General features: G+C 47.9%; 2 protein-coding genes across 4 annotated transcripts in view; both read right to left on the bottom strand.

The window, feature by feature from the left end:
• DUSP12 (dual specificity phosphatase 12) overlaps positions 1-25555 on the bottom strand; it is a 159426-nt gene that overhangs the window by 133060 nt on the left and 811 nt on the right. The window lies entirely within an intron of this gene.
• The window catches only part of LOC141156717 (E-selectin-like), a 1180370-nt gene continuing 1169714 nt past the window's right edge, over positions 14900-25555 (bottom strand). For all 3 annotated transcript variants that reach the window (XM_073643013.1, XM_073643011.1, XM_073643012.1), the window contains one exon: positions 14900-15049. In XM_073643013.1, coding sequence (XP_073499114.1) covers positions 15036-15049 — 14 coding nt within the window. In that variant the 3' untranslated portion in view covers positions 14900-15035. The remainder of the gene's footprint in view (positions 15050-25555) is intronic.

Below are 25555 nucleotides of genomic sequence, written 5' to 3'. Positions count from 1 at the left end.
ACAGACGGAAGTACAGTGACAATGAACAGGAGTTAGGTACGAGTTCAGACTCTGCCGAAAAAGGAAAGGTACGGACATAGAGAAATACAGGAAACAGGCTAGAAGAGTATACAGACAAGAACAGACACAGTAGCAAGATACAGGAGCGGGTCTAGGTATGCAGCCCCTAGAAGGCGGAAGGAACAGGCTAGGAGCGAGTTCAGACAAGCCTGGAAATACAGCCTCCAGGAAAGGCAGGCAAGCAAGCAAACACAGAAAGGGACCTGGCACATTCAGAGTGAAAGAGCACACTGAATGAAACACAATGCTCAGGCAGGGTTTCTTGGGAGGAGCTGGGTTAAATACCAGGTGACAGACAGCAATAGGCTGAGGACGCATCAGGGGTGTGTCTGCAGCAGGTACAAGAAACAGGAAGTGATCGGGCGCTGCCCTTAAGCTGCAGAAACAGAGGCAAGCAGACAGCATGGAGGAAAGCCAGGCTAGCAGACTGGACTGGAGATCAAGTGCGCGTTCTTGCACAGTGGGAGATGGACCACTATGCAAGGACGCCGCCAGGTATGTTACAGTAACTTTATCTCTGGAAAGAAAATTGTGAATTGTCTTACACATACCCGAGATTTTTTCAGGAGGAAGGCTGCATTCCATGTTTTACGAATCTATTTTTATACCAAGGAATTCCAAGGATAAAGAAGGATAAACTGTTTTCTCATATGCAATAGGAACACCAAAATTATCACAAATGGAAATAAACTTGTTAAGTAAATCTAAGCAAACCTGGGATTTTGGGAGACCAATAAATAGAAAATCATCCAGGTAATGTAGGACGCCTCCCTCCTTAAATTCATATTCCACTAACCATTGTAAAAAAGAAGAAAATGATTCGAAGTAAAAACACGAAAGAGAAAAGCCCATAGGCAAGCATTTGTCAAAAAAAAACTTGTTATCAAAATAACCCAAAAAATAAAACCAGAAGGGTTAACAGGAAGTAATCTGAAAGGAGATTTTATGTCAGATTTTGCCATTAAGGCATTCTGACCAAATTTTTTAAGAATATCCACCGCCATATCCAAAGAAGTATATTTTACAGAGGCTACAGATTTATCAACCTCATCATTTAGAGAATAGCCCTGAGGGTATGATAAATGGTGGATGAGTCTAAAGGAACCAGATTCCTTTTTAGGGACAATTCCTAAAGGGGAAATTCGAAAATTTTCAAATGGAGGGAAATCAAAAGGACCAGCAATACGATCCAATTCTAATTCCTTACTTAATTTTACTATTACTACATCTTTTAAGTCATTAATAGAAGGTAAATTCTGAACTATAGTACAACCCGAACCCGAAAAAGGGGGGATATAAAACCCATTGAGAAAACCTTGGTATAACAGAACCTTACTCTCCAGGTCTGGGTATATTTCTAGCCACGATAACATTTTTTCCAGATTCACTGGAGTCATGGATTTTAAAATTATTTTCCTTTCCAGAATTCTGCTGACTGAGACTGTTTTTTAAAACATTTAGACATGGGATGTGCTCCTCCACAGAAGGAGCATTTATGCCGAAACCTGCAATTTTGTAGCCACTTGCAAGATGTCTCATTGAATGCAAAGCAAACTCCTTTTTTATTTGTATTATTAGCAGTTTGCCTAGAGAAAGAATGTCTTTGATGGAGCATCAGATTCAGCCATAGCCCCACGTCTTTAGTCCCCCATTTGAGATTTGGATATACAGCCAGCTTCTGCCTAAAAGCCTCATCATAACTAAGCCAGGCTGGGCCCCGGAGCTGCGCTCAACAAGCGGTGCCCTGTCTATCACTGAGCACAGCTCCGGGGCCTGCTCACTGCAGGAGTCATTCCCCTCGGCGTGAGCGCTCTCACGGATTACAGCGGGTGACACTTAGGAGAGGTGAGTATAAGGATTTTTTTATTTTATTCTTATTTTTACAGTTGGACATGGCGGGAGTAGACTACTACTCTCATCATTGACCCTGCTGCTGATCGCAGCACCGGCAGGGATCTATGATGAGTGCAACGCTCAGCATCCGGCTCTTGGAAACAGTGCTAACTGTACACTGATTCCAAAGCGCCAGTATGTGTCACATGGATGACACACAGGTGGACACGGATATCTCCAGTCCCATATCAGGACATGTGAAAGAGCCCTAATATACACACGCAGATACACATACTCACAGAAATGGGGACACGTACACACACAGGCAAGCACACACAGACACACTCAGACAATCACACACACACACAAAAATGCAGACTCGCAGGGAAGCATGCACATACGTGTGAAGACACATATACACACATAGACATGCAGGGACTCAAATACATACACACAGACACACAAACACATGCAGGCATATATACACACACACGCATGCAGGCATATACACACACACACGCATGCAGGCATATACACACACACACATGCAGGCATATACACACACACTGTACACACATGCAGGCATATACACACACATGCAGGCATATACACACACATGCAGGCATATACACACAGGCATGTACACACACACAGGCATTTATACACACAGGCATTTACACACACACACAGGCATTTACACACACACAGGCATTTACACACACAGGCATTTACACACACACAGGCATATACACACACACAGGCATATACACACTCACGCACAGGAATATACACACTCACACACAGGCATATACACACACACAGACATATACACACACAGGCATATACGCACACACAGGCATATACACACAGGCATATACACACACTTTACACACACAGGCATATGTGACGTGCCCCCTGGGCCGTGTGTGGTTGAATACCCAGAGCCGGGTCTCTGTGTAATGCTGGGGATTGTAGTCTCCGTGGCGGCGACCCGGTCCCGTGGCTCAGGGTGGTGAAACCAGTGGCGGATCTGTTTACTTGGTTTTTACTATTTAAATGTCCGACTACACCACCCGTGGATTGCGATCACTGAGAACCGCCGCTGCAGGGCAGACCGCTGAGGCTGATGTTGTGTGCGCAGCAGAGGGTAGTATAACTCCCCACGGGAGGGGAGTATAGCCTCAGGGCAGCGTGTGTAGATGGTGAGGGTTGTGGTGCATAGGCGCAGCAGGAATGACTCAAAGTCTGTGCAGTGCAGTTCAGGGTCTTTACTGTTGGTAATAAAGGAGACCCTGCCAGGAGTACTGGCTAACATTAGAGGCCTGGTCAGTCTGTGAGCGAACAAGAGTTCCCCTGGCCAGGTGGAGGTGTAGGCCTTCCCGTCTGACTGCACTCTTCCTGGCTACCTTGCTGTAGTCTTGTAGTAGCCCACGTCCCTGAGTGTACCGTGTGGTGCTCACCCATATGGCTGGTGACTCGGGGCCTTTGGTTCTTTCCGCTCCTCAATGGCGGTGCCGGTCCCTTGCGTGTGACTGAGCCTCTGGGCTTTCTATGGCCAGAGGACCTGAAATCCCCTTCCAGGTGGTTTCTGCTGCTGGATGTAGATATCCCCACAGCCTCGGACTCCGTTGTCCGGTTCTCTGCGTCTTCTGCCAGAACGAGCTCTGCTAGCTTCCAGTCCCTGGTCTTCAGCTCCTGGCTCCTACAGAGCTCCTTGCTGCTGCTCTGTCCCTTCCTCTGGAACTAACTCCTCTAACCCCGCCCCAGATCCAGTTTATAAAGGGCAGGTTCCTCCCCTCCCTGGACTGGGGCAGGAGACGTTGCATGCAAATGTACTCCTGACCAGGAAAACCCATGCTCGCTCTCAGACATGGTATTTCTACCACTGTGGCAACCAGACCCCTGGGGTGCCACATTCCCCCCTAGTGAATTTTAGTACTCCGGGACTAAACATATTTTATGAAAACATAACACAACAGGGTATAAGCAATAACACAACATATATACTAGAAGTTTAGTCTTATAGGTCACGGCACTTCAGTAACCAGGTGTCCATGTCACTCAAGATGTATTTTGAGGGACCCGTCCCAAGCCCTCCACGTAGGCCCTGGGGTGGCTTCAGGGCATCGATGATCCGATGTTGGACCATGTCTTCAGCCACCTCCACGGGTTTTTGTTCTGTGGTCTGGGACAAAAAGGGGCACTTTACAGGTGCAACTATTTACAAGGTACAGTTCCGGTTATTCATTGTCCTTAACCTGTCAGTCCATGAATCCTGTCGCGTAACTAGAAAAACACAATTAATATGCAGGCAACAAACATTAAACATTTCAAAAGTTGCAATATACTGGTATATATACACTGCATTTAGATTCTCCAGCGAGCGGGCATCTGACCTCTAGTGCTCCTGGTGGACCTACGTAACACACTATCTGGTGGTGTTCTTTCTGGGTCCCCTGTCTCCACCCCTTGTGTAGTGGGCTCACTAGTGTCTGCACTACAGGTGTTTGGAGCTGCCATGGGTAGGTTGGGCAGCTTTCTGCATACTCTTTGGCTTACTTCGGGCATGGCAGGCTCACTACTAGCAGAGGGTTGATTCTCCTGGGCTGCTGGTATGGAATCTTCTGCCTCCGGGGCCGGTTGCTCTCCCAACTCTACTTGCTCTTCTGTAGGCCCTTGAGGGGCTGGCTGGAGAAAGGTAAGGACGGGTGCCACAATAGCGTTGTTAATTTGTGTCCAGGAACGAGGAAATTCTCCGAGTACTGTACTGACCATTTCTTCACTTTCCTCCGCAGGTTGAGGGCTATCTTTGTCTTCGTCAGTGCTCTGCAACTGCTCGGGACACTTCTTCAGGTGGTCTCTGGAGACAGTGGCTGTGGTCTCTCCTCCATCCTTACTGATAACGCATACTTTCGGATTTTCATGGCTTGAGGGCAGTACTGTGTACGGTTCTTTCTCCCACTGGTCATCCAACTTTTGGAGCCGCCTCTTCCTCTTCAAGACCTGCTCTCCAGGTGCCAGGGGAACAGCGGGAGCATGCTGGTTGTAAGTCCTCTCTTGCCTTTCTCTTCCTTGAGACAGACTTCTCTCAACACTCTCCGGCACTTTCCGGTACTGCTGCTGCCGTTCTGTATCCCAGTCTGCCTCTGGCGAGGTGTCCTCTGGCGTCAGGACTCCCATATCCAGGTCAATAGGCAGCTTACCAGGTCTTGCTTTCATTAGGTAAACCGGGGTGCAGTTGGTGGAATTTACTGGGATGTGGTTATACAAGTCCACCTGATCAGGCAGTTTTTCAGGCCACAGACTGCTCTCCTCCAGGGGCAACGTTTTCAGCAAGTCTATCACCACCTGGTTCATCTTCTTGCATAATCCGTTGGTTTGGGAGTGATAGGGTGTTGTCCTTATCTTCTTGCAGCCATAGAGGTTGCAGAACTCCTGGAAGACCTCCGCTTCGAAGGCTGGACCTTGGTCAGTGAACACTTGCTCCGGATACCCGTGTGGATGGCAGAAGTGCTGCTGGAAGGCTCTAGCTGCTGTCTGAGCCATTAAGTCCTTGACAGGGACCACCACTAGAAACCAGGAGTAGTGGTCTACGATGGTGAGGGCATAGATGTACCCGAACCTACTTGGAGCCAACTTCACATGGTCCAGGGCTACCAGCTCTAGTGGCTGCTTGGTGATGATGGGCTGCAGGGGAGTCTTCTGGCTGGCATGGTCCTTTCTTCTCAGGTTGCACGGGCTGCAGTCTCTGCACCATCTCTCAATGGCCCCTCTCATGCCTACCCAGAAGAACCGTTCACGCAACAGGAACTCCAACTTCTTCCATCCAAAGTGCCCTTCTCCGTCGTGGTATGCCTCCAGGACCATAGCCACGTCTCGTCTCGGGACCACTACCTGCCAGGTCAGCTCATGTGTCCAGGAGTTGACAATTCTCCGGCACAGCTTCCCCTTGTAGAGAAACAGTTTACTCTTCTCCTTCCACAGCTGTTTCGTTTCTTCCGGAGCATCTGGGTCAAAGTGGGCATCAGCCTGTGTCAGCATCTCTTTTACCAGGTGGACGGCTGGGTCACTGTCTTGCGTCTCCGCCCAGCTGTGGTGGGGTAAGGGATTGAACGTGGCAGAGTGCCTGTCCCTTACATGGTGGGAACACTGGGTAATCCCACGACGGTGGAACGCAGGGAGTTCAATCTCTTCCAGTTCTTCTGGAACTCCGTCCGGCAAGTTCGGCATCCTGGACAGGGCGTCTGCTTTGGCATTCGTGCGTCCCGCCCGGTATTTGATGGTGAACTCATAGTTGGATAGGCTTGCCATCCATCTCTGCTCCAGGGCACCAAGTTTTGCAGTGTCCAGGTGTGTCAACGGGTTGTTGTCCGTGTACACGGTGAACTTGGAAGAGGCAAGGTAATGTTTAAAACGCTCTGTCACTGCCCATACCACCGCGAGGAACTCTAGCTTGAAGGAGCTGTAATTTTCAGGATTCCTTTCTGTGGGCAGGAGCTTCCTGCTGGCATAAGCGATTACCCGTTCTCTGCCCTGTTGGATTTGGGACAGCACCGCCCCTAGCCCGATGTTGCTCGCATCTGTGTGGAGAATAAAGGGCTGGCCGTAATCAGGGTACGCCAGGATTTCATCCCCCGTGAGGGCAATCTTCAGCAGGCGGAAAGACTCCTCTTCCAGCTTGTCCCAACTGAAGGGCGGCTTCTGATTCTTGGTGTTTGACTGACCCAACAGGAGATATTGCATAGGGGCTGCCATTTTGGTGAACCCGGAGATGAATCTTCGGTAGTAGCCTACCAACCCGAGGAACGGCCGCACTTCCTTTATGCTGGAGGGTCTTGGCCAGTCCTTAATCACCTCGATCTTATCAGGGTCTGGAGCTACTCCGTCAGCACTCACCACGTGTCCCAGGTACTGTACCTTTGGTTTCAGTAGATGACACTTGGAGGGTTTCACCTTTAGGCCGTAGCCTGCCAGGGCGTCAAACACCTCTGCCAGGTGTTTCAGATGGTCCTCATATGTTTTGGAATACACGATGAGATCGTCCAGGTATAGCAGGACCGTCTTGAAATTCCTGTGCCCCTGACAGCACTCCATCAACCGCTGGAAGGTTCCTGGCGCGTTGCAGAGCCCGAACGGCATACAGTTGAATTCGCTGAGACCCATCGGGGTGGTGAACGCGGTCTTCTCCTTGTCGGCCTCTGCTACAGGAACCTGCCAGTACCCGCTAGTAAGATCCAAAGTGGAGAAGAAGTTAGCAGACTTTAATGCAGCTAAAGATACCTCTATCCTAGGCAACGGGTACTCGTCTTTGTGTGTGATACGGTTGACCTTCCAGTAATCTACACACATTCTCATGGTGCCATCTTTCTTTTTCACAAGAACTAGTGGAGCTGCCCAGGGGCTACAGCTGTCCCTGATTACCCCAGGCTCCTTCATTTCTCGCAACATTCCCTTGGCATTCTGATAGTGTGCAGGTCGGTATCTTTCCTTTATGGGTGGATGGTCTCCCGTGGGGATGTGGTGTTCTACCCCCTTTACTTTTTCCAAAGTCTAGCGGGTGTTTGCTAAAAACTCTTTCGTACTCCTGAACCACCCGGTAGACTCCCTGTTTGTGGTGTGAGGGAGTGGAGTCGGTGCCCACATGCAGTTTCTGACACCAGTCCTCCATTTGTTTCTTGGAGCCATTACCCTCCTCTGGTTGAGATGGAGGCAAGGGTTCCACGGCCTTTACGGAGTTTTGGTTAACGGTGAACAATTTGGCTAGAGTGGCATACCGGGGCAAGTATACTTCTCTTTCCCCAATGTTTAGGATGCGGACGGGTACCCTCCCATGGCGTACATCGACCACCCCCCGTGCTGTCAAAATGGTGGGCCTACTGTCTGAGTAGACGGGTTCTACCATGGCTTGGTAGTCCCTTCCTCTTAACCTGATTGCAGTCCGGCACCACTTTTTGGGGGCATGGCGATAGGGAATGGGTCACTCATCCTAACGCTACCAATCTCACCACCAGACAGTTCTACCTGTTGCCTTTTCATCAGGGCTCTGATCTCTTTTTGTAGGACACGCTGCTGGCTGGAGCTGGCATTCACCGCAACCTGCTGTAATATGACAATTATCTCTGCAAGACAATTTTCAATAACATTAGTACCCAAGGTTATCTTAGGGTGGCTTTCACGACGGTCAATGTCCACAATAATCAGTCCTTGCGCTGGCAATTCAACTTTACCAATTTTGATGGTCACTTCCTTGAATCCTACCTGCGGTGCGGGCTGACCATTGCTGGCGATGATTCTCAAATTGTCATCTGGGTAGTGGGTAATATCTGAGTCATTCCAGTACTGCTTAAAGAGCACATAGGGGATGGTGGCTACCTGTGACCCGGTGTCCAGTAGTGCACTCATAGGAATGCCATCCAGCACCACAGGCAAGACCGGTCGTCCCCCTGCGTACTCGATGGGCCTGATGGTCTTATGCCTGGGGGTCGGCCCTCTGCCCCAGGTTGGGCCCGTTTAAATGACAGTACCTTGCCATATGTCCTGGTTGGTTGCAGTGGCGGCAGATGGGTTGTACGTCCTGGTCATAGCGGTCGCTGGGCCTTCCTCTGGACGATGGGATCCTCCTCCGTCGGCTCCAAGGGATGTCCTCCGGACTGGAAGCCAGCTGGATCTTTCCTGGGGAAGACACCTGTAAAGACTGCACAGTTCTGGTTAGCGCGGCAACGCTTTTGGTCAGTTCTTGGACCTGAAGGTGCAGGTCTGCAGCCGGGTCTTTGTCCAAAGCCTGTGCATCAGCTCCCACAGGCTCTGCAGACAAGGGCGCCGCCTCCTGGTGATAGGTAATAGCAGGGCGCCTGTGGATTACAGCGCCACCCGGTGCCGGCTCTCGGAGCACCCGGATGGCCCTGTCTTTGAACTGCGCAAAGTCCAAATCAGGGTTTTGCAAGGCCATTATACGCAACTGGGTTCGGTGGGTGCTGGACTGTAGACCCTCAGTGAACTGTTCAGTCAACAGCTTAACCTCATTCCGCACGCTGTCAGAGTCTGCCTGCTTAATGGCTCTCAGGGCCTCCTGCAAATTCAAAGCATAGTCCTGAATACTGTCTTGTGCCCGCTGTTTGCATCCATAAAATTTTAGCTTGATCTCTGCTGAGGTCCGGGTATCAAAAGTGTCCTTTAGACGGGCCAGTATTTCCTTTACAGTCCCCTTTTCCCTGGCTGACCAGGACTTCACTTCTCTTTGGGCTGCCCCAATTAACTGGCCTGTCAGGATGCTCACTTTTTGTTCCTCGGACAGGGGGTATACTTTGAATAGGCTATACAGTCTTTCTTTAAAGTCGCTCAGGGTATGCGACTCCCCTGAGTACTGGGGTAACCATGCTGCTCCGGGGATATACGGCATCGTGAACGGCATCACTGCGGCAGCAGCCGCGCTGGCGGTGGGAGCTCCCTCCATTTCTGGTGTCTTCCTCCCCCCTAGTTAACCATGGCCTACCTTCCGTTGCTTCTTCTCCGTAGGCCGCGGCTCCGCAGGCGATCGTCGGGGTCGAGGACCTTGCATCACGCTCTGGCGACGTCGGCGTCCACTGGGCTCCTTCCAGGACCTTGCGCAGCATCAGTGCGTAAGGCAGGGCTTCAGCTCTCACGCGATTTTGGCGTCCACGCCCCTCTTCTTCCCGCGCGGCGTCCCAAAGATGGCACCCAATGGCGGGAAAATGGCTGCGGATGGCGGGAAAATGGCTGCGGATGGCGGGAAACTTCACCACGGTAAGTATCACAGTCTTTCTTCAGGCACGCAGTACCCGGTGGTTGCGGGCACGAAATCCTGCCGACTACGCCCAAGTTGACGCGCCCCCTGGGCCGTGTGTGGGGGAATACCCGGAGCCGGGTCTCTGTGTAATGCTGGGGGTTGTAGTCTCCGTGGCGGCGACCCGTCCCGTGGCTCAGGGTGGTCAAACCAGTGGCAGATGTTTACTTGGTAATAAAGGAGACCCTGCCGGGAGTACTGGCTAACATTAGAGGCCTGGTCAGTCTGTGAGCGAACAAGAGTTCCCCTGGCCAGGTGGAGGTGTAGGCCTTCCCGTCTGACTGCACTCTTCCTGGCTACCTTGCTGTAGTCGTGTAGTAGCCCACGTCCCTGAGTGTACCGTGTGGTGCTCACCCATATGGCTGGTGACTCGGGGCCTTTGGTTCCTTCCGCTCCTCGATGGCGGTCCCTTGCGTGTGACTGAGCCTCTGGGCTTTTTATGGCCAGAGGACCTGAAATCCCCTTCCAGGTGGTTTCTGCTGCTGGATGTAGATATCCCCACAGCATCGGACTTCGTTGTCCGGTTCTCTGCGTCTTCTGCCAGGACGAGCTCTGCTAGCTTCCAGTCCCTGGTCTTCAGCTCCTGGCTCCTACAGAGCTCCTTGCTGCTGCTCTGTCCCTTCCTCTGGAACTAACTCCTCTAACCCCGCCCCAGATCCAGTTTATAAAGGGCAGGTTCCTCCCCTCCCTGGACTGGGGCAGGAGACGTTGCATGCAAATGTACTCCTGACCAGGAAAACCCATGCTCGCTCTCAGACATGGTATTTCTACCACTGTGGCAACCAGACCCCTGGGGTGCCACATATGCACACACAGGCATACACACACACACACACACACACACACAGGCATATACACACACAGGCATTTACACACACAGGCATTTACACACACAGGCATTTACACACACACACAGGCATTTACACACACACAGGCATATACACACACAGAGGCATATACACACACACATAGGCATATACACACACACAGGCATATACACACACAGGCATATACACACACAGGCATATACACACACAGGCATATACACACACAGGCATATATACACACAGGCATATATACACACACATGCAGGCAGCATATACTTACTAAAGATTCTGGACAAAAAAGAACATTTTGTGGTATATGCAGCAAATACGGGTCTGCATCTTGTCTTGGCATAAGATGAAGCTCAGTGTGTTTTTTGGTTACATTTTCTTTTATATTGCAAAGTAAAATTCTCATCTTTACAAGTGCAGTTATACAATGTCCGGAAGCTGATAATCCACTCTCCTCTTCTTCACACAGGTATTTAATTCATCCATCCGTTTGTGTGCTGTCTGATAAGTGTGGACAGAGTCATATTCTCTAGCAACATTTTTCCATGGTATTTAATTCATCCATCCGTTTGTGTGCTGTCTGATAAGTGTGAACAGAGTCATATTCTCTAGCAACATTTTTCCATGGTATTTAATTCCTTGGTCCTGTGTATTTTTGTCTTTTTTGTTTTTGTTGTCTTGTTTCTATTTTAAAATGTTCAAAGCCTTGTATTTCACTGTTTTATGGCCTCTGTGTTTATCTTACATAGCATTGCCTGCTCTAGCCCTGTGCTAATTGGCTAATTACTCAGCATGACCAACTGGTGCAGGACTCTAGCAGACATTTCATTTCATATATATTCAGCTCTGGCTGGGGATAGCACGTGTGGTGGGTCATGCGTGCAATAGATTTTAAGTGCAATAGTTAAAAGTGCAGTTATACAATGGCAGTTGGACAGGGCAGGAGACAGGTAAGGTGCATAAGATATTCATACAAACATGCTTCTCGGTCACACATACTGCATTATGCATTAGACCTGGCAACAGACAGGGTGGAGGTGTTGGTCTGCTCCTTTCCTCACAATGTGCTTTCCAGGTCATCCCCCCGGTTCCCTCACTTATGTTTCCTTCCTTTGAAGTCCACACCATTAGACTCTTTAAACCCTTTTCCCTGCGAGTGGTGGTTGTGTATCGCCCTCCAGGCTCCTCCCACCAGTTCTTGGATCACTTTGCCACCTGGCTTCCTCACTTTCTATCCTGTGACATCCCCACCCTCATCATGGGTGACTTTAACATCCCCATCGATGATCCCCTCTCCCAATCAGCCTCTCATCTACTTTCTCTAACCTCTTCATTCCGTCTCTCACAGTTTACTAATTCTCCTACCCATGAAGACGGGAATACTCTTGACCTGGTTTTTTCCAGTCTCTGCTCGCTGGGTGACTTTACCAACTCCTCTCTCCTGCTCTCGGACCACAACCTTCTTTCCTTCTCTGTTAAGAATTGTCTCCTCACCCGGGACACCCCCACTTACCACACTTATAGGAATACATGTACCATTAATACCCAGCAGCTTATGGACAATCTCCACACATTTTTAGCCCCCATCTCCTCCTTCTCCTGTCCAGACTTGGCACTGTCACACTATAATAATACACTGCAGAGTGCCCTAGATGAAGCCGCACCTTCTACACGCAGAAAGACCCGACACAGACAACGACAGCCCTGGCACACGATGCAAACACGTTTTCTTCAAGGTTGCTCAAGGCGTGCTGAGCGTCAGTGGAGAAAATCTCTTTTAGCAGAGGACTTCATGCACTATAAATTCATGCTCAAAACCTATAACTCTGCCCTTCATCTGGCCAAGCAATCCTACTTCACCACCCTTATCACTTCAATGTCCAACAATCCAAAACGACTTTTCGAAACCTTAAACTCCCTCCTGAAACCTAAAGCACAGGCCCCCACCACCAACCTCAGCGGGGAGGATCTGGCCACTTATTTCTTTGAAAAAATCCACCACATCCATCAGGACATCTCAGCCCAATCTCCTCAGAGCCTGGATACCCTTCCCTGCCGCACTTCAAGCTCACTTGCCATCTTTTAGCCTGTTACAGAAGAAGAAGTTACCCAGCTCCTCGCTTCTTCTTGGCCTACAACCTGCAACAGTGACCCCATTCCTTCACATCTCCTGCAGTCCCTCTCACCGGTGGTCACCACTCACCTGACTAAAATATTTAACCTCTCTCTTTCTTCAGGTATCTTTCCCTCCTCATTTAAACATGCCATCATAACCCCTTTACTTAAAAAGCCATCCCTGGGCCAGAAATGCACTGCTAACTACAGACCTGTCTCTAATCTTCCTTTCATCTCTAAACTCCTGGAATGCTTGGTTCACTCCCATCTAATCCGCTATCTCTCAGATAACTCTCTCCTCGACCCTCTACAATCTGGTTTCCGCTCCTTACACTCCACTGAAACTGCCCTCACTAAAGTCTCTAATGATCTACTAACAGCCAAATCCAAAGGTCACTGCTCCCTGCTGATTCTCCTGGATCTCTCTGCAGCATTTGACACTGTGGATCACCAGCTCCTCCTCACTATGCTCCGCTCTATAGGCCTCAAGGACACCGTTCTCTCCTGGTTCTCCTCCTACCTCTCTGACCGCTCCTTCACTGTATCTTTTGCCGGCTCCTCTTCCTCTCCTCATCCTCTTACTATCAGGGTTCCGCAGGGCTCAGTCCTAGGCCCCCTCCTCTTCTCTCTATACACTGCCCCTATTGGACAACCAATCAGCAGATTTGGGTTCCAGTATCATCTCTATGCTGACGACACCCAATTATACACTTCTTCACCTGACATCACCCCTACCCTAATACAAAATACCAAGGATTGTTTGTCTGCTGTGTCTAACATCATGTCCTCCCTCTATCTTAAACTGAATCTCTCCAAAACTGAACTTCTTGTATTCCCCCCTCTACTAACCTAACTCTACCTAACATCGAAATTACCTTGGAGGGTTCAACCATAACTCCCAAGCAGCACGTCCGCTGCCTTGGGGTCATATTCGACACTAACCTTTCCTTTACTCCCTATATCGGATCACTCACTCGCTCTTGTCACCTGCACCTTAAAAACATCTCCAGAATCCGATCTTTTCTCACTTTTGAAACTGCTAAAACTCTTACTGTCGCTCTTATTCACTCTCGTCTGGACTACTGCAACTCTCTTCTGATCGGTCTCCCTCTTACCAAAATTTCCCCTCTCCAATCCGTCCTGAATGCGGCAGCCAGGGTCGTATTTCTGTCCAGCCGCTTCACCGATGCCTCCACCTTGTGCCAGTCATTACACTGGTTACCCATTCACTTCAGGGTCCAATATAAACTCATTGCTCTCACCCACAAAGCTCTCCACAGTTCTGCACCACCTTATATCTCCGCTCTCATCTCAGTCTATTGTCCTACACGTGCCCTCCGTTCCACAAATGACCTAAGACTAACATCCCCCATAATCCGAACCTCGCACCTCCGTCTCCAAGACTTCTCTCATGCTGCACCAGTTCTCTGGAAAGCTCTACCCCAGATGATCCGATTGATGCCTAGCCCCGATGTCTTCAAGCGCGCTTTAAAAACCCATCTCTTTAAACAAGCCTACCATCTCAAATACCCAGTAAACTAACTTTCCCCTGTTCCCTCCTAAATATTATTCAGAATCTGCTCCCTACTGTTCACCTGTCTCTACACCCTCCATGCACACGATAACTGCACTCGGTAATTGAGTATTGCACTTGAACATACAGGCTGATGACCGGATCATACAGCTTTATATGATAATCCCGACTTATTATTATAATTTCCAGACCTGAAATAACAAGCACTTTCCACCTATTGTGTCCCCCCATTTCCTTGTAGAATGTAAGCTTGCGAGCAGGGACCTCACTCCTGATGTAACTGTTTAAACTGTCTCACCTTGTATTGAATTTATTGTTTGTACATGTCCCCGCTTAATTGTAAAGTGCTGCGGAATATGATGGCGCTATATAAATAAAAATTATTATTATTAGTATTATATCTTTTCAGTACAAGATAGGAATCATGTTTAATAATGCTCATCATGCATTCTGAAACTCCTACTAAGACAAACATAAATATAGCATTTTTTTTTACAAAAAAATACTCCAAACTAAAAATTGAAAGGACTAAAATACTGATGATTAAGTCTTAGCCATTGTCAGGGTTATGGACAGTTTTGCTTATCTTAGCACAGAAATTAAACTTGACACCCAGATATTTTTTTTTACCTTTTTGTTATTATTTTCATCGAATATATAAAAAAATCTGCATACCAATGTACTGTGCCCAAAAATGTAGCCTAAATTGAATACACATTTTGCATATTTGAAGGTGTTTTATTATTTAAGATATTTCCTTTGTAAGATTTTTCTTCCGTCCACAATTGTGTAGTGTTTGACAGGCAATGGTGGCACTAGAATTGAAGAACAATTCCAGCAATCAGGGATGAAATTAGATGTCGTTATCTAGAAGAAAACAAAGTAAGAATGAAAATAAGGTAAAATAATATTTCCAGTGCTCCCTGCCACAATCCGACCAGATAGTTTCCAGCTTCACTCATTACACTTGCGTCCATCTAGTCGGATTGTGGCCAAGAGTATACATATCACATACTTATGGTCATGTGACCACCATTTCTGGCGTTGACACTGGAGAATCCTCCTTGCGTGCAGTGTGAGCGACTTGAGGATTCACAAGTCTGCAGTCACATAAATTGACTGCAGACTCGTTTTAGACTGAATAACCCCTTTAAACACATAATACATTTTTAATTGAATTGAGCAACAATTATGGTGCTTTTGGTTTAGTAAATCTCTTACACTGTGACTGGATTTAAAGAGAACCTGTACTGTCCTTTTTCGATATATAACTGTCCCCAGTGTCTTGCTAGTGATGCAATGTACATCACTAACATGGTCTTCTCAAGCAAAACTTCCCACTATTTATCTAAAAAAAACAAAACACTTTTTATCCTTAGGTGATTGTGTAAGTAGGTTACTGGGATGCAACATGCAGACAAGGTCAAGGTAGAAGTAATTGTAGAACCCCGAGGGCTTGGTTGCTACAGAGGTATTGCATCTCACTTAGAGGTGTGATATCTCACTTCCAGGTAAGGATGGAGTGTGGATCAGTACCCTGACAGTTGCATGCACTACACCACATTTCCGGGGGGCAGGGCGACCGATATGCCCCTAAGTTGGGCACGACAGTCCCTGTCCCTGGCTGGAGTGGGGGGAGGGAACACCTAGGAAGGAGGAACCCTGTAGTGCAGTGGCAGAGAGGAAGCAGTTCCTGGATGCACAGAGAGAGAGATATAAAAGGGAGGGGCCATCTTAGAGCAGCAGCCAGTCAGAGGAAGAAAGGAGCAGGAGCAGGGCTCTGTGGAGCTCTGCTCCAGGAGGCAGGCCTAGCCTGAGAGGTCCAAGACAGAGAGAAGACAGGGAGCAGGGCTGCTGCATGGGTTCAGCTCCACAGGCAGGCTCTATCAGGAGGACTGGGCCTGAAGGAAGAGGGAAGAAGGAAGGGGAGCGGAGGAGGCTCCTGGAACACAGAAGAAAGAAGGGACCCTAGGGGTGTGGACCGGCCAGTCGCCACCGCACGCCCGTCGCTACCGGAGTAGGGGGGTCAGGCCAAGGGGGAGACCGGTCCCCGAAACTATTGGAGGCGGGGAACTACCCGGGAATTCACACCCCAGAACTGTACCCTGTTGATCACGTCATCTGCACCAGGCACAGCGGTGAGAGGGGCTGGTATGCCCTGAATGTCCACAGGGTGGAGACAAAGAGCAGTTCTTCACCCTACAGCGCTGAAGACCCGGCTGGGCCAGCCTACAGTGGACAAGGACCTCCCCGGAGGGAGCACCGCTAGCCTGAACCCTGCTACATGGAGGACCTGGACGAGCCTGAGGAGGATGAGCCGCAGGGAGACCGCTATGAAAGAACAACAGCAGGAACTGTAAATAGTTACCCGCCTGGGTGAAAAGTTAAAGAACATGCCGTCTTCCGGAGTATGAGAAGCTTGCCGGATTACAGAAGAGTTTACCCGGTTAAGGGTTGTTGTGAACGTTTGTGTGTTTATTAGAGTTACCCGAAAAGGGTCTGTGAGTAGTAGCCGGCTGAGAACTGGGAGCAGCCAACTTTGTGTAAAATATCCGGTTGAGGACTGGGAGCAGCCAACTTTCTGTGAACTATCCGGCTGAGGACTGGGAGCAGCCACATCTGTAAATAGTTACTCTTCTTAAAGTGCCCTCTACTGGTTTGATACACAACTACCTCAAGAGATACCTAAAGGTGTTTGTTGCACTTGGAAAGATTGCACCTTGTTGGGTGACATGGACACCTGGTCGGGGCAAGGACTGTGACCCGTTAGAGAGACTGCATCGCAAGAATGCTGCTGAAAGAGTTTTTTGTTTTCTACTAGACAATCCATTTTAAATTTGTAAGCTGAAAGTCATATTGAAAGTGAAAAGTTTTGTATAATGACCATAACCTCTAAAAGAAAAATTGCCTCCCATAAAGGGATCAGTTATTGTGTTGATAATATTATATGTTGATGCATTCAAAAATTTGCATGTCTTTGAACAAAAATGTCTTTAGCTCTGTTCCAGCCCGCGGACGTGCTGTGATTTACCAGGGGGGAATGTAGCACCCCGAGGGCTCGGTTGCTACAGAGGTATTGCATCTCACTTAGAAGTGTGATATCTCACTTCCAGGTAAGGATGGAGTGTGGATCAGTACCCTGACAGCTGCATGCACTACACCACATTTCCAGGGGGCAGGGCGACCAATATGCCCCTAAGTTGGGCACGACAGTCCCTGTCCCTGGCTGGAGTGGGGGGAGGGAACACCTAGGAAGGGGGAACCCTGTAGTGCAGTGGCAGAGAGGAAGCAGTTCCTGGATGCACAGAGAGAGAGATATAAAAGGGAGGGGCCATCTTAGAGCAGCAGCCAGTCAGAGGAGGAAAGGAGCAGGAGCAGGGCTCTGTGGAGCTCTGCTCCAGGAGGCAGGCCTAGCCTGAGAGGTCCAAGACAGAGAGAAGACAGGGAGCAGGGCTGCTGCATGGGTTCAGCTCCACAGGCAGGCTCTGTCAGGAGGACTGGTCCTGAAGGAAGAGGGAAGAAGGAAGGGGAGCGGAGGAGGCTCCTGGAACACAGAAGAAAGAAGGGACCCTAGGGGTGTGGACCGGCCAGTCGCCACCGCACGCCCGTCGCTACCAGAGTAGGGGGGTCAGGCCAAGGGGGAGACCGGTCCCCGAAACTAGTGGAGGCGGGGAACTACCCGGGAATTCACACCCCAGAACTGTACCCTGTTGATCACGTCATCTGCACCAGGCACAGCGGTGAGAGGGGCTGGCATGCCCTGAATGTCCACAGGGTGGAGACAAAGAGCAGTTCTTCACCCTACAGCGCTGAAGACCCGGCTGGGCCAGCCTACAGTGGACAAGAGCCTCCCCGGAGGGAGCACCGCTATCCTGAACCCTGCTACGCGGAGGACCTGGACGAGCCTGAGGAGGATGAGGCGCAGGGAGACCGCTATTAAAGAACAACAGCAGGAACTGTAAATAGTTACCCGCCTGGGTGAAAAGTTAAAAAACATGCCGTCTTCCGGAGTATGAGAAGCTTGCCGGATTACAGAAGAGTTTACCCGGTTAAGGGTTGTTGTGAACGTTTGTGTGTTTATTAGAGTTACCCGAAAAGGGTCTCTGAGTAGTAGCCGGCTGAGAACTGGGAGCAGCCAACTTTGTGTAAAATATCCGGCTGAGGACTGGGAGCAGCCAACTTTCTGTGAACTATCCGGCTGAGGACTGGGAGCAGCCACATCTGTAAATAGTTACTCTTCTTAAAGTGCCCTCTACTGGTTTGATACACAACTACCTCAAGAGATACCTAAAGGTGTTTGTTGCACTTGGAAAGATTGCACCTTGTTGGGTGACATGGACACCTGGTCGGGGCAAGAACTGTGACCCGTTAGAGAGACTGCATCGCAAGAATGCTGCTGAAAGAGTTTTTTGTTTTCTGGCAGCAGCCAGTCAGAGGAGGAAAGGAGCAGGAGCAGGGCTCTTTGGAGCTCTGCTCCAGGAGGCAGGCCTAGCCTGAGAGGCCCAAGACAGAGAGAAGACAGGGAGCAGGGCTGCTGCATGGGTTCTGCTCCACAGGCAGGCTCTGTCAGGAGGACTGGGCCTGAAGGAAGAGGGAAGAAGGAAGGGGAGCGGAGGAGGCTCCTGGAACACAGAAGAAAAAAGGGACCCTAGGGGTGTGGACCGGCCAGTCGCCACCGCACACCCGTCGCTACTGGAGTAGGGGGGTCAGGCCAAGGGGGAGACCGGTCCCCGAAACTAGTGGAGACGGGGAACTACCCTCAGCTAGAAACCGGAGGCTGCGACATTTCAAGTGGCGCTGCCCCTCGCCACACCCGCTAGGAAGGCACCACATAGGGTCTGGGAAACGGCGCCAACGTTTGCCCGAGAAGGCCCGAGGCAGCTGGACAGAAGCGAGGTCACTGGCGGGGTATGACAGGCCAGAGAAAGGACACACAAAGGGGGTCCTGTGAAACGCTCCAAAGTTATCTGGGAGTAGGCCGAGCCCCTCACCTGTTGAGCACAGTGCGACGTGGGCAGCTGTTACCTGCAGAAGTGGTTAATAAGAACTGTGAGCAAAGACCCTGGACTGCATCACTGACTCTGTGTCGTCACTGCTACTCCTGCACCATCACCCCCATCCTCCGCATATACTGCCCTGAGGCTACACTCCTCCCGTGGGGAGTTGTACTACACTCTGCTGCACCCACAACACCAGCCTCAGCAGTCTGCCCTGCAGCGGCGGTTCATCCTGACCGCAATCCACGGGTGGCGTAGTCGGACATTTAAAATACAACAAACAGACTGCCATTCGGTTTGACCACCCTGAGCCACGGACCGGGTCACCGCCATGCGGAGACTACAACCCCCAGCATCCCACAAAAGGCCCAGTTCCGGGTTCCCCACATGGCCAAGGGGGCGCGTCATAATCAACTTAACTATCTATTCTCCGGGTGTGAATATAGGAAAGAGGTGATTTGAACAAAGAACAGTTAAGGGATAACAGGGTAATTGCAGGGTACAATATTAAATTTACAATAATATCACAGTTGTTATCAACGCACTATAACTCTTGCAGGGGGATTTCACTTCTTTACATGTATCCCATTTCTTGTTATGAGAGCAATGACCACAGTACTAAGGGTACCACTATAATGATCCCCTTTATATAGTAGGCCCAAGCGGGGGTCTCCTGTTCTTTCAGCTAAGTGACAAGTCCTTTTGACAAAGTCAATCAATGCTCTCTGTGCCTCTTGCACTCTGGACGGTCCCCATCCTGTATGTTGCACCACTCCCAACTGACCCCTGTACGTCAGCATCAGAAGTAACGGCTTCTTGATCACCACTGTGGACGTCCACTTCTGGATTGGAGTGCTTGACCTGGGATGGTCGTCTGGCTGGCTAAGAAAGATGAGGGCTGGGCATCCGGTCTTGACAGGCATAGTCTGGCTCATGGATCTTGATCGGAGCAGGGCTAGGCCTCAGGTCTTGACAGGCGTAGTCTGGCTACTGGGTCTGGGTCCTGTGCATTGACGCGTGATGCCCCCAGGCCTCTACTAGTTACTCGGCGAAGTCCCTCTCAGCACACGTCCTTCTGGTCTCGTTCATTGGTGCCAAACTCCTTCCCGCCTTGTCACTGCATTCTTTTATACTGGAGAGTTGTGTAAGTCACCTGATCCAGTGCTCTTTTTGGATCTTTTTGGATCCGTCCCCCCTCCAACACTTCCTTTTTTCTTCTCGTTCTGTCTGAGCAGTAGATGTCAGTTTCTAATCACAAATGGTGTACACTGCTGGTGAATCTCATCTTTCATTGTACACTCTCTTACAATTGCATCACATACAGATGCATCTCACTAAATTAGAATATCAGCAAAAAGTACATTTATTTCTGTTCTTCAATACAAAAAGTGAAACTCATATAATATATAGAGTCATTACAAACAGAATTATCTATTTTAAGTGTTTATTTCTGCTAATCTTGATGATTATGGCTTACAGCCAATGAAAACACAAAAGTCATTATCTCAGTAAATTAGAATATTTATAACAACTGCTTGAAAAATGTTTTTAAAATCCGAAATGTTGGCCTACTGAAATGTATGTTCAGTAAATGCACTCAATAATTGGCTCCTTTTGCATCAATTACTGCATCAATGCAGCGTGGCATGGGGGCGATCAGCCTGTGGCACTGCTGAGGTGTTATGGAAGCCCAGGTTGCTTTCATAGCAGCCTTCAGCTCGTCTGCATTGTTGGGTCTGGTGTCACTCTTCTTCCTCTTGACAATACCCCATAGATTGTCTGTGGGGTTAAGATCAGGTGAGTATGCTGGCCAATCAAGTACAAAGATACTGTTGTTTTTAAACCAGGTATTGGTACTTTTGGCAGTGTGGACAGGTGCCAAGTCCTGCTGGAGAATGAAATTTCCATCTCCAAAAAGCTTGTCGGCAGAGGGAAGCATGAAGTGCTCTAAAATTTCCTGGTAGACGGCTGCGCTAACTTTGGTCTTGATAAAACACAGTGGACCTACACCAGCAGATGACATGGCTCCCCAAACCATCACAGATTGTGGAAGTTTCACACTAGACCTCAAAAAGCTTGGATTGTGTACCTCTCCACTCTTCCTCCAGACTCTGTATGCATTTTTGTACAGCAATGAATGCTTTTTGGAGCTAAAGATATTTGAAGAAAGAAACATGGGGCATCACTCTAAGGGCATGTGCACACTCACTGCATGCTTATGCAGCATCAAACCCGCAGATGACAGATGTTACAGCATAGTGGATGGGATTTGTAGAAATCCTATGTCCCCTATGAGTTCTGAATCTGATCAATATAATGTACTGCATGCAGTGAATCCACATTGTTCAATGAACACATGTGGATTCACCTGCGTTCAATAGAACGCAGCGCTTTGTACGCAGCATAAAGTATGCTGCATCCAAAAGGCTGCCTGTCCAGATTGTGTGCATATACCCTAACTCTTGTATTACAGTAGCACCAGGGGTGAGTATTTTCGCTGTGTTCAAAATGCTGCGTTCTAATACCACACTTGTTTTGTCAGTACATGCGGATCTACCGTATGTAATGACATTTCAATAGGTTGAAATCGGCAGCGGAGACTTGTGTCTCTGCTACAGAAATTGACATGCTACAGGTGAGTTTACGCGGCGTCAAAAACAAGCACAGTGGGCAAGGGATTTCTTATAAATGAAATGAAATAAAATGAAGAATTTTCATCACCAGCAGAGGGAAAGCTGACCGCTGGGGGCTGATATTACTAGCCGGGGAAGCAGCCATTAGCCAAAGATGTTCACTGGCTATTATTAACAGCTCAGAGCTGTTTGCTTTGCCTTTACTGGCTAAATTACAGGAGGACCCCTGAAAAAAATTGACGTAGTGTCCCCTTATAAAATCTAACCGGCAAAGGCTAAACAGACAGCTGTGAGCTGATATTAATAGCCATGGATAGGGCCGTGGATCCTGGCCCCCTCAGAGGCTAATAATATCAGCCCTCAGCTGACCCAGAAATGGCGCATCCAAAAGATGCACCAAATCTGGCGCTTAGCCTAACTCTTCCCACTACCGTGTAGTGGAGGCAAGTGGGGTAATAGGTTGGGGTTCATTTCAGCCTTTTATTGTCGGCTGATATCAAGCCCAGGTTAGTAATGAAGAGGTGTCTATAAGATGCACCCATTAATAACCAATAACCCCGCAGTAAGGTTTTTGATGTTTTTTCAATAAAGACACTGCCAGAATAAAGTATTTTATTTAGATAAAATTCCACAAGGTTTTATTAATTTATTTAAAAATAAAAAACACCATATACTCACCTAACGCCCCCAGTCCCTGAAGCCCGCGTCTCCTGTAAGAAACCAAAAATAAAAAACAACCATATCCCTTACCTGTCCGCCATCCCAGTGTCTGACGGCGATGGGGGGCACTTCTACAGCTGTCACATCAGCAATAACTGATGTGACTGCTGCAGAAGACATCACTGTATACACTGACAGGAGTGTAATCACTCCGGTTAGCGTACATCACTGTGCTGCAGGAGTGAGGTCACTTGAGTTCAAATAGTTGAAGATCAGCTGAGCGCTCAGGTGATCTCACTTACGGCATTAGTGTTGCGTGGAAAATTCTCACGCAGCACTAATGCCGTAAGTGAAGTCCAGGATAGAGATAAGCGAATGTTTCAATATTCGATTCAGATTACAATTGCCGAATTTACAATATTCGCCAATTTATTCGTCGAATGTTCATTGAAAGTTACCGAACGCCATAGGATTCAATGGGGGGCCAAGAAATCGCATACACAACACCACCAAACGGGCCCAAAAGCTGCCAAAACACATCAAATTAGGGGTAGACACCTGGAAAGTACCATCAAATGAGTACATAATTATTATTACTATTACAGCGACATTTATTCTGTGGCACTTTACATGTCAAAAGCAGTCACCATCGGTGACTCACCGACTAGTACAAGAGGAGAGAGGACCCTGCCTGCGAGGGCGCACAAACAATCTACAAGTGATAAGAAATTCAATGTATATTAATCTAAACCCCTTTAATGCATATACCTCATCCCTTTAACACTCCTGAAAGAAATAATTCAGAAAATTATTCTGCTCAAGCAACTAGATCATAACAAGATTAATAAATAATCACTAAGCAAAGATGCAAAGTTTACCCAAGCTACTGTGGTATTTGCTGTGGCCGCTTATCTTGGTTAAACTACCCTTTTAGGGTCAGGATGGTCTAGGGTAAGCACATTGACCAACAAAACAGGTACATTGCATCAAATAATTATAAGTACATAGGTAAGAATTTTTATATAACCGCCTAATTAGTCATGATTGGTTGTTAGTTGTTTGTACTGTAATATGATTGGTTATGTAATAATTCCCCTAATGCCAGAAGCCTCACCAACAAAATGGAGGAATTAGAATTAATTTTGTTGGATAATAAGGGGAGGGGGGAAAAATAATAAATTACTGATAGGTGTTTGTTATAAGTCTCCAAAAATAATGGAAGCAGCGGAGAATATCCTCATAAAGCAAATAGATGAAGCAGCGACTTAAGGAGAAATCTTTATTATGGGGGACTTCAACTACCCTGAAATACATTGGGGAACAGAAACCTGTAGATCCAGCAAAGGTAATAGGTTTTTGACAATTATGAAAGACAATTAACTTTCACAAATGGTTCAGGACCCAACAAGAAGGCGGGCACTGCTAGACCTAATATTAACCAACAGGCCAGACCGCATATCAAATATACGAGTTGGGGGTCACTTGTGTAATAGTGATCACAAAATAATATGTTTTCATGTATCCTTTAATAAGATGTGTAGTAGAGGGGTTACAAAGACACTAAACTTCAGGAAGGCAAATTTCCAACGGTTGAGAGATGATCTTAGTGCAATAAAATGGGACGATATCCTGAGACATAAAACTACACAAAGCAAATGGGTGACATTTATTAGCATCCTGAAAAGGACCTGTGCACAATATATACCATATGGGAATAAACATGCTAGAAATAGGAGGAAACCACTATGGCTAAATAGAGCTGTAAGGGTCACAATAAGTGACAAAAAAGCATTTAGAGAACTAAAGCAAGTAGGTAGTGATGAGGCATTAAATAAATATAGAAAATTAAATAAATTCTGTAAAAACCAAATCAAGGCAGCAAAGATTGAGACAGAGAGACTCATTGCCAGAGAAAGTAAAAATAATCCCAAAATATTCTTTAACTACATAAATAGTAAGAAACTAAAAAATGATAGTGTTGGCCCCCATAAAAATAGTCTGGGTGAAATGGTGGATGAGGATGAGGAAAAAGCCAATATGCTAAATTATTTTTTTTCAACAGTATTTACACAAGAAAATCGCATGATAGAAAACAAGATCAGTGATAACAGAAATTCTCCATTAAATGTCACTTGCTTAACCCAGCAGGAAGTACAGCGACGTCTAAAAATCACTAAAGTTGACAAATCCCCAGGCCCGGATGGGATACACTAATGAGTACTGCAGGAATTAAGTAAAGTCATAGAGAGACCATTATTTTTAATCTTTAAAGATTCCATAATAACAGGGTCTGTACCACAGGACTGGCGTATAGCAAATGTGGTGCCAATATTCAAAAAGCAGACAAAAACTGAACATGGCAATTATAGGCCAGTAAGCTTAACCTCTACTGTGGGTAAAATCCTGGAGGGTTTCCTAAGAGATGCCGTACTAGAGTATCTGAAGAAGAATAACCTCATGACCCAATATCAACATGGGTTTACGAGGGACCGTTCTTGTCAAACTAATCTGATCAGCTTTTATGAGGAGGCAAGTTCCGGACTGGACCAAGGAAATGCAGTGGATGTTGTGTATATGGACTTTTCAAAAGCTTTTGATATGGTTCCACACAAAAGGTTGATTCATAAAATGAGAACATTGGGGATAGGGGAAAATATATGTATGTGGGTTCAGAACTGGTTCAGTGATTGGAAACAAAGGGTGATTATTAATGGAACACACTCAGACTGGGTCACAGTTAACAGTGGGATACCACAGGGGTCAGTATTGGGCCCGCTTCTTTTTAACATATTTATTAATGACCTTGTAGGGGGAATATGACGCACCCCCTGGGCCATGGGGTACTCGGTAGCCGGGCCGGTCATTGCTAGGGGAGGTGTCACAGTGGCGGTGACCCGGTCCGTAACCCAGGGCGGTCAATAAAAGGGGTTATTTACAGGGGATTTATAGTTTTTAAGTAAAGTTCGTGACGCCACCGGTGGTATGCGGCTAAAGGGAGCTGCCACTGCGGAGCAGGTCCTCTGGAGCTGATGTTAGTGCAGCAAAGCTGGTGTGGCTCTCCACAGATAGAGCTTAGCTCCAGG

This window comes from Phyllobates terribilis, unplaced genomic scaffold (genome assembly GCF_046119375.1).
Source record: "Phyllobates terribilis strain yellow unplaced genomic scaffold, ASM4611937v1 Scaffold_8__6_contigs__length_399053987, whole genome shotgun sequence".
Taxonomy (NCBI): domain Eukaryota; kingdom Metazoa; phylum Chordata; class Amphibia; order Anura; family Dendrobatidae; genus Phyllobates; species Phyllobates terribilis.
This window is presented reverse-complemented; position numbering and strand designations above follow the sequence as displayed.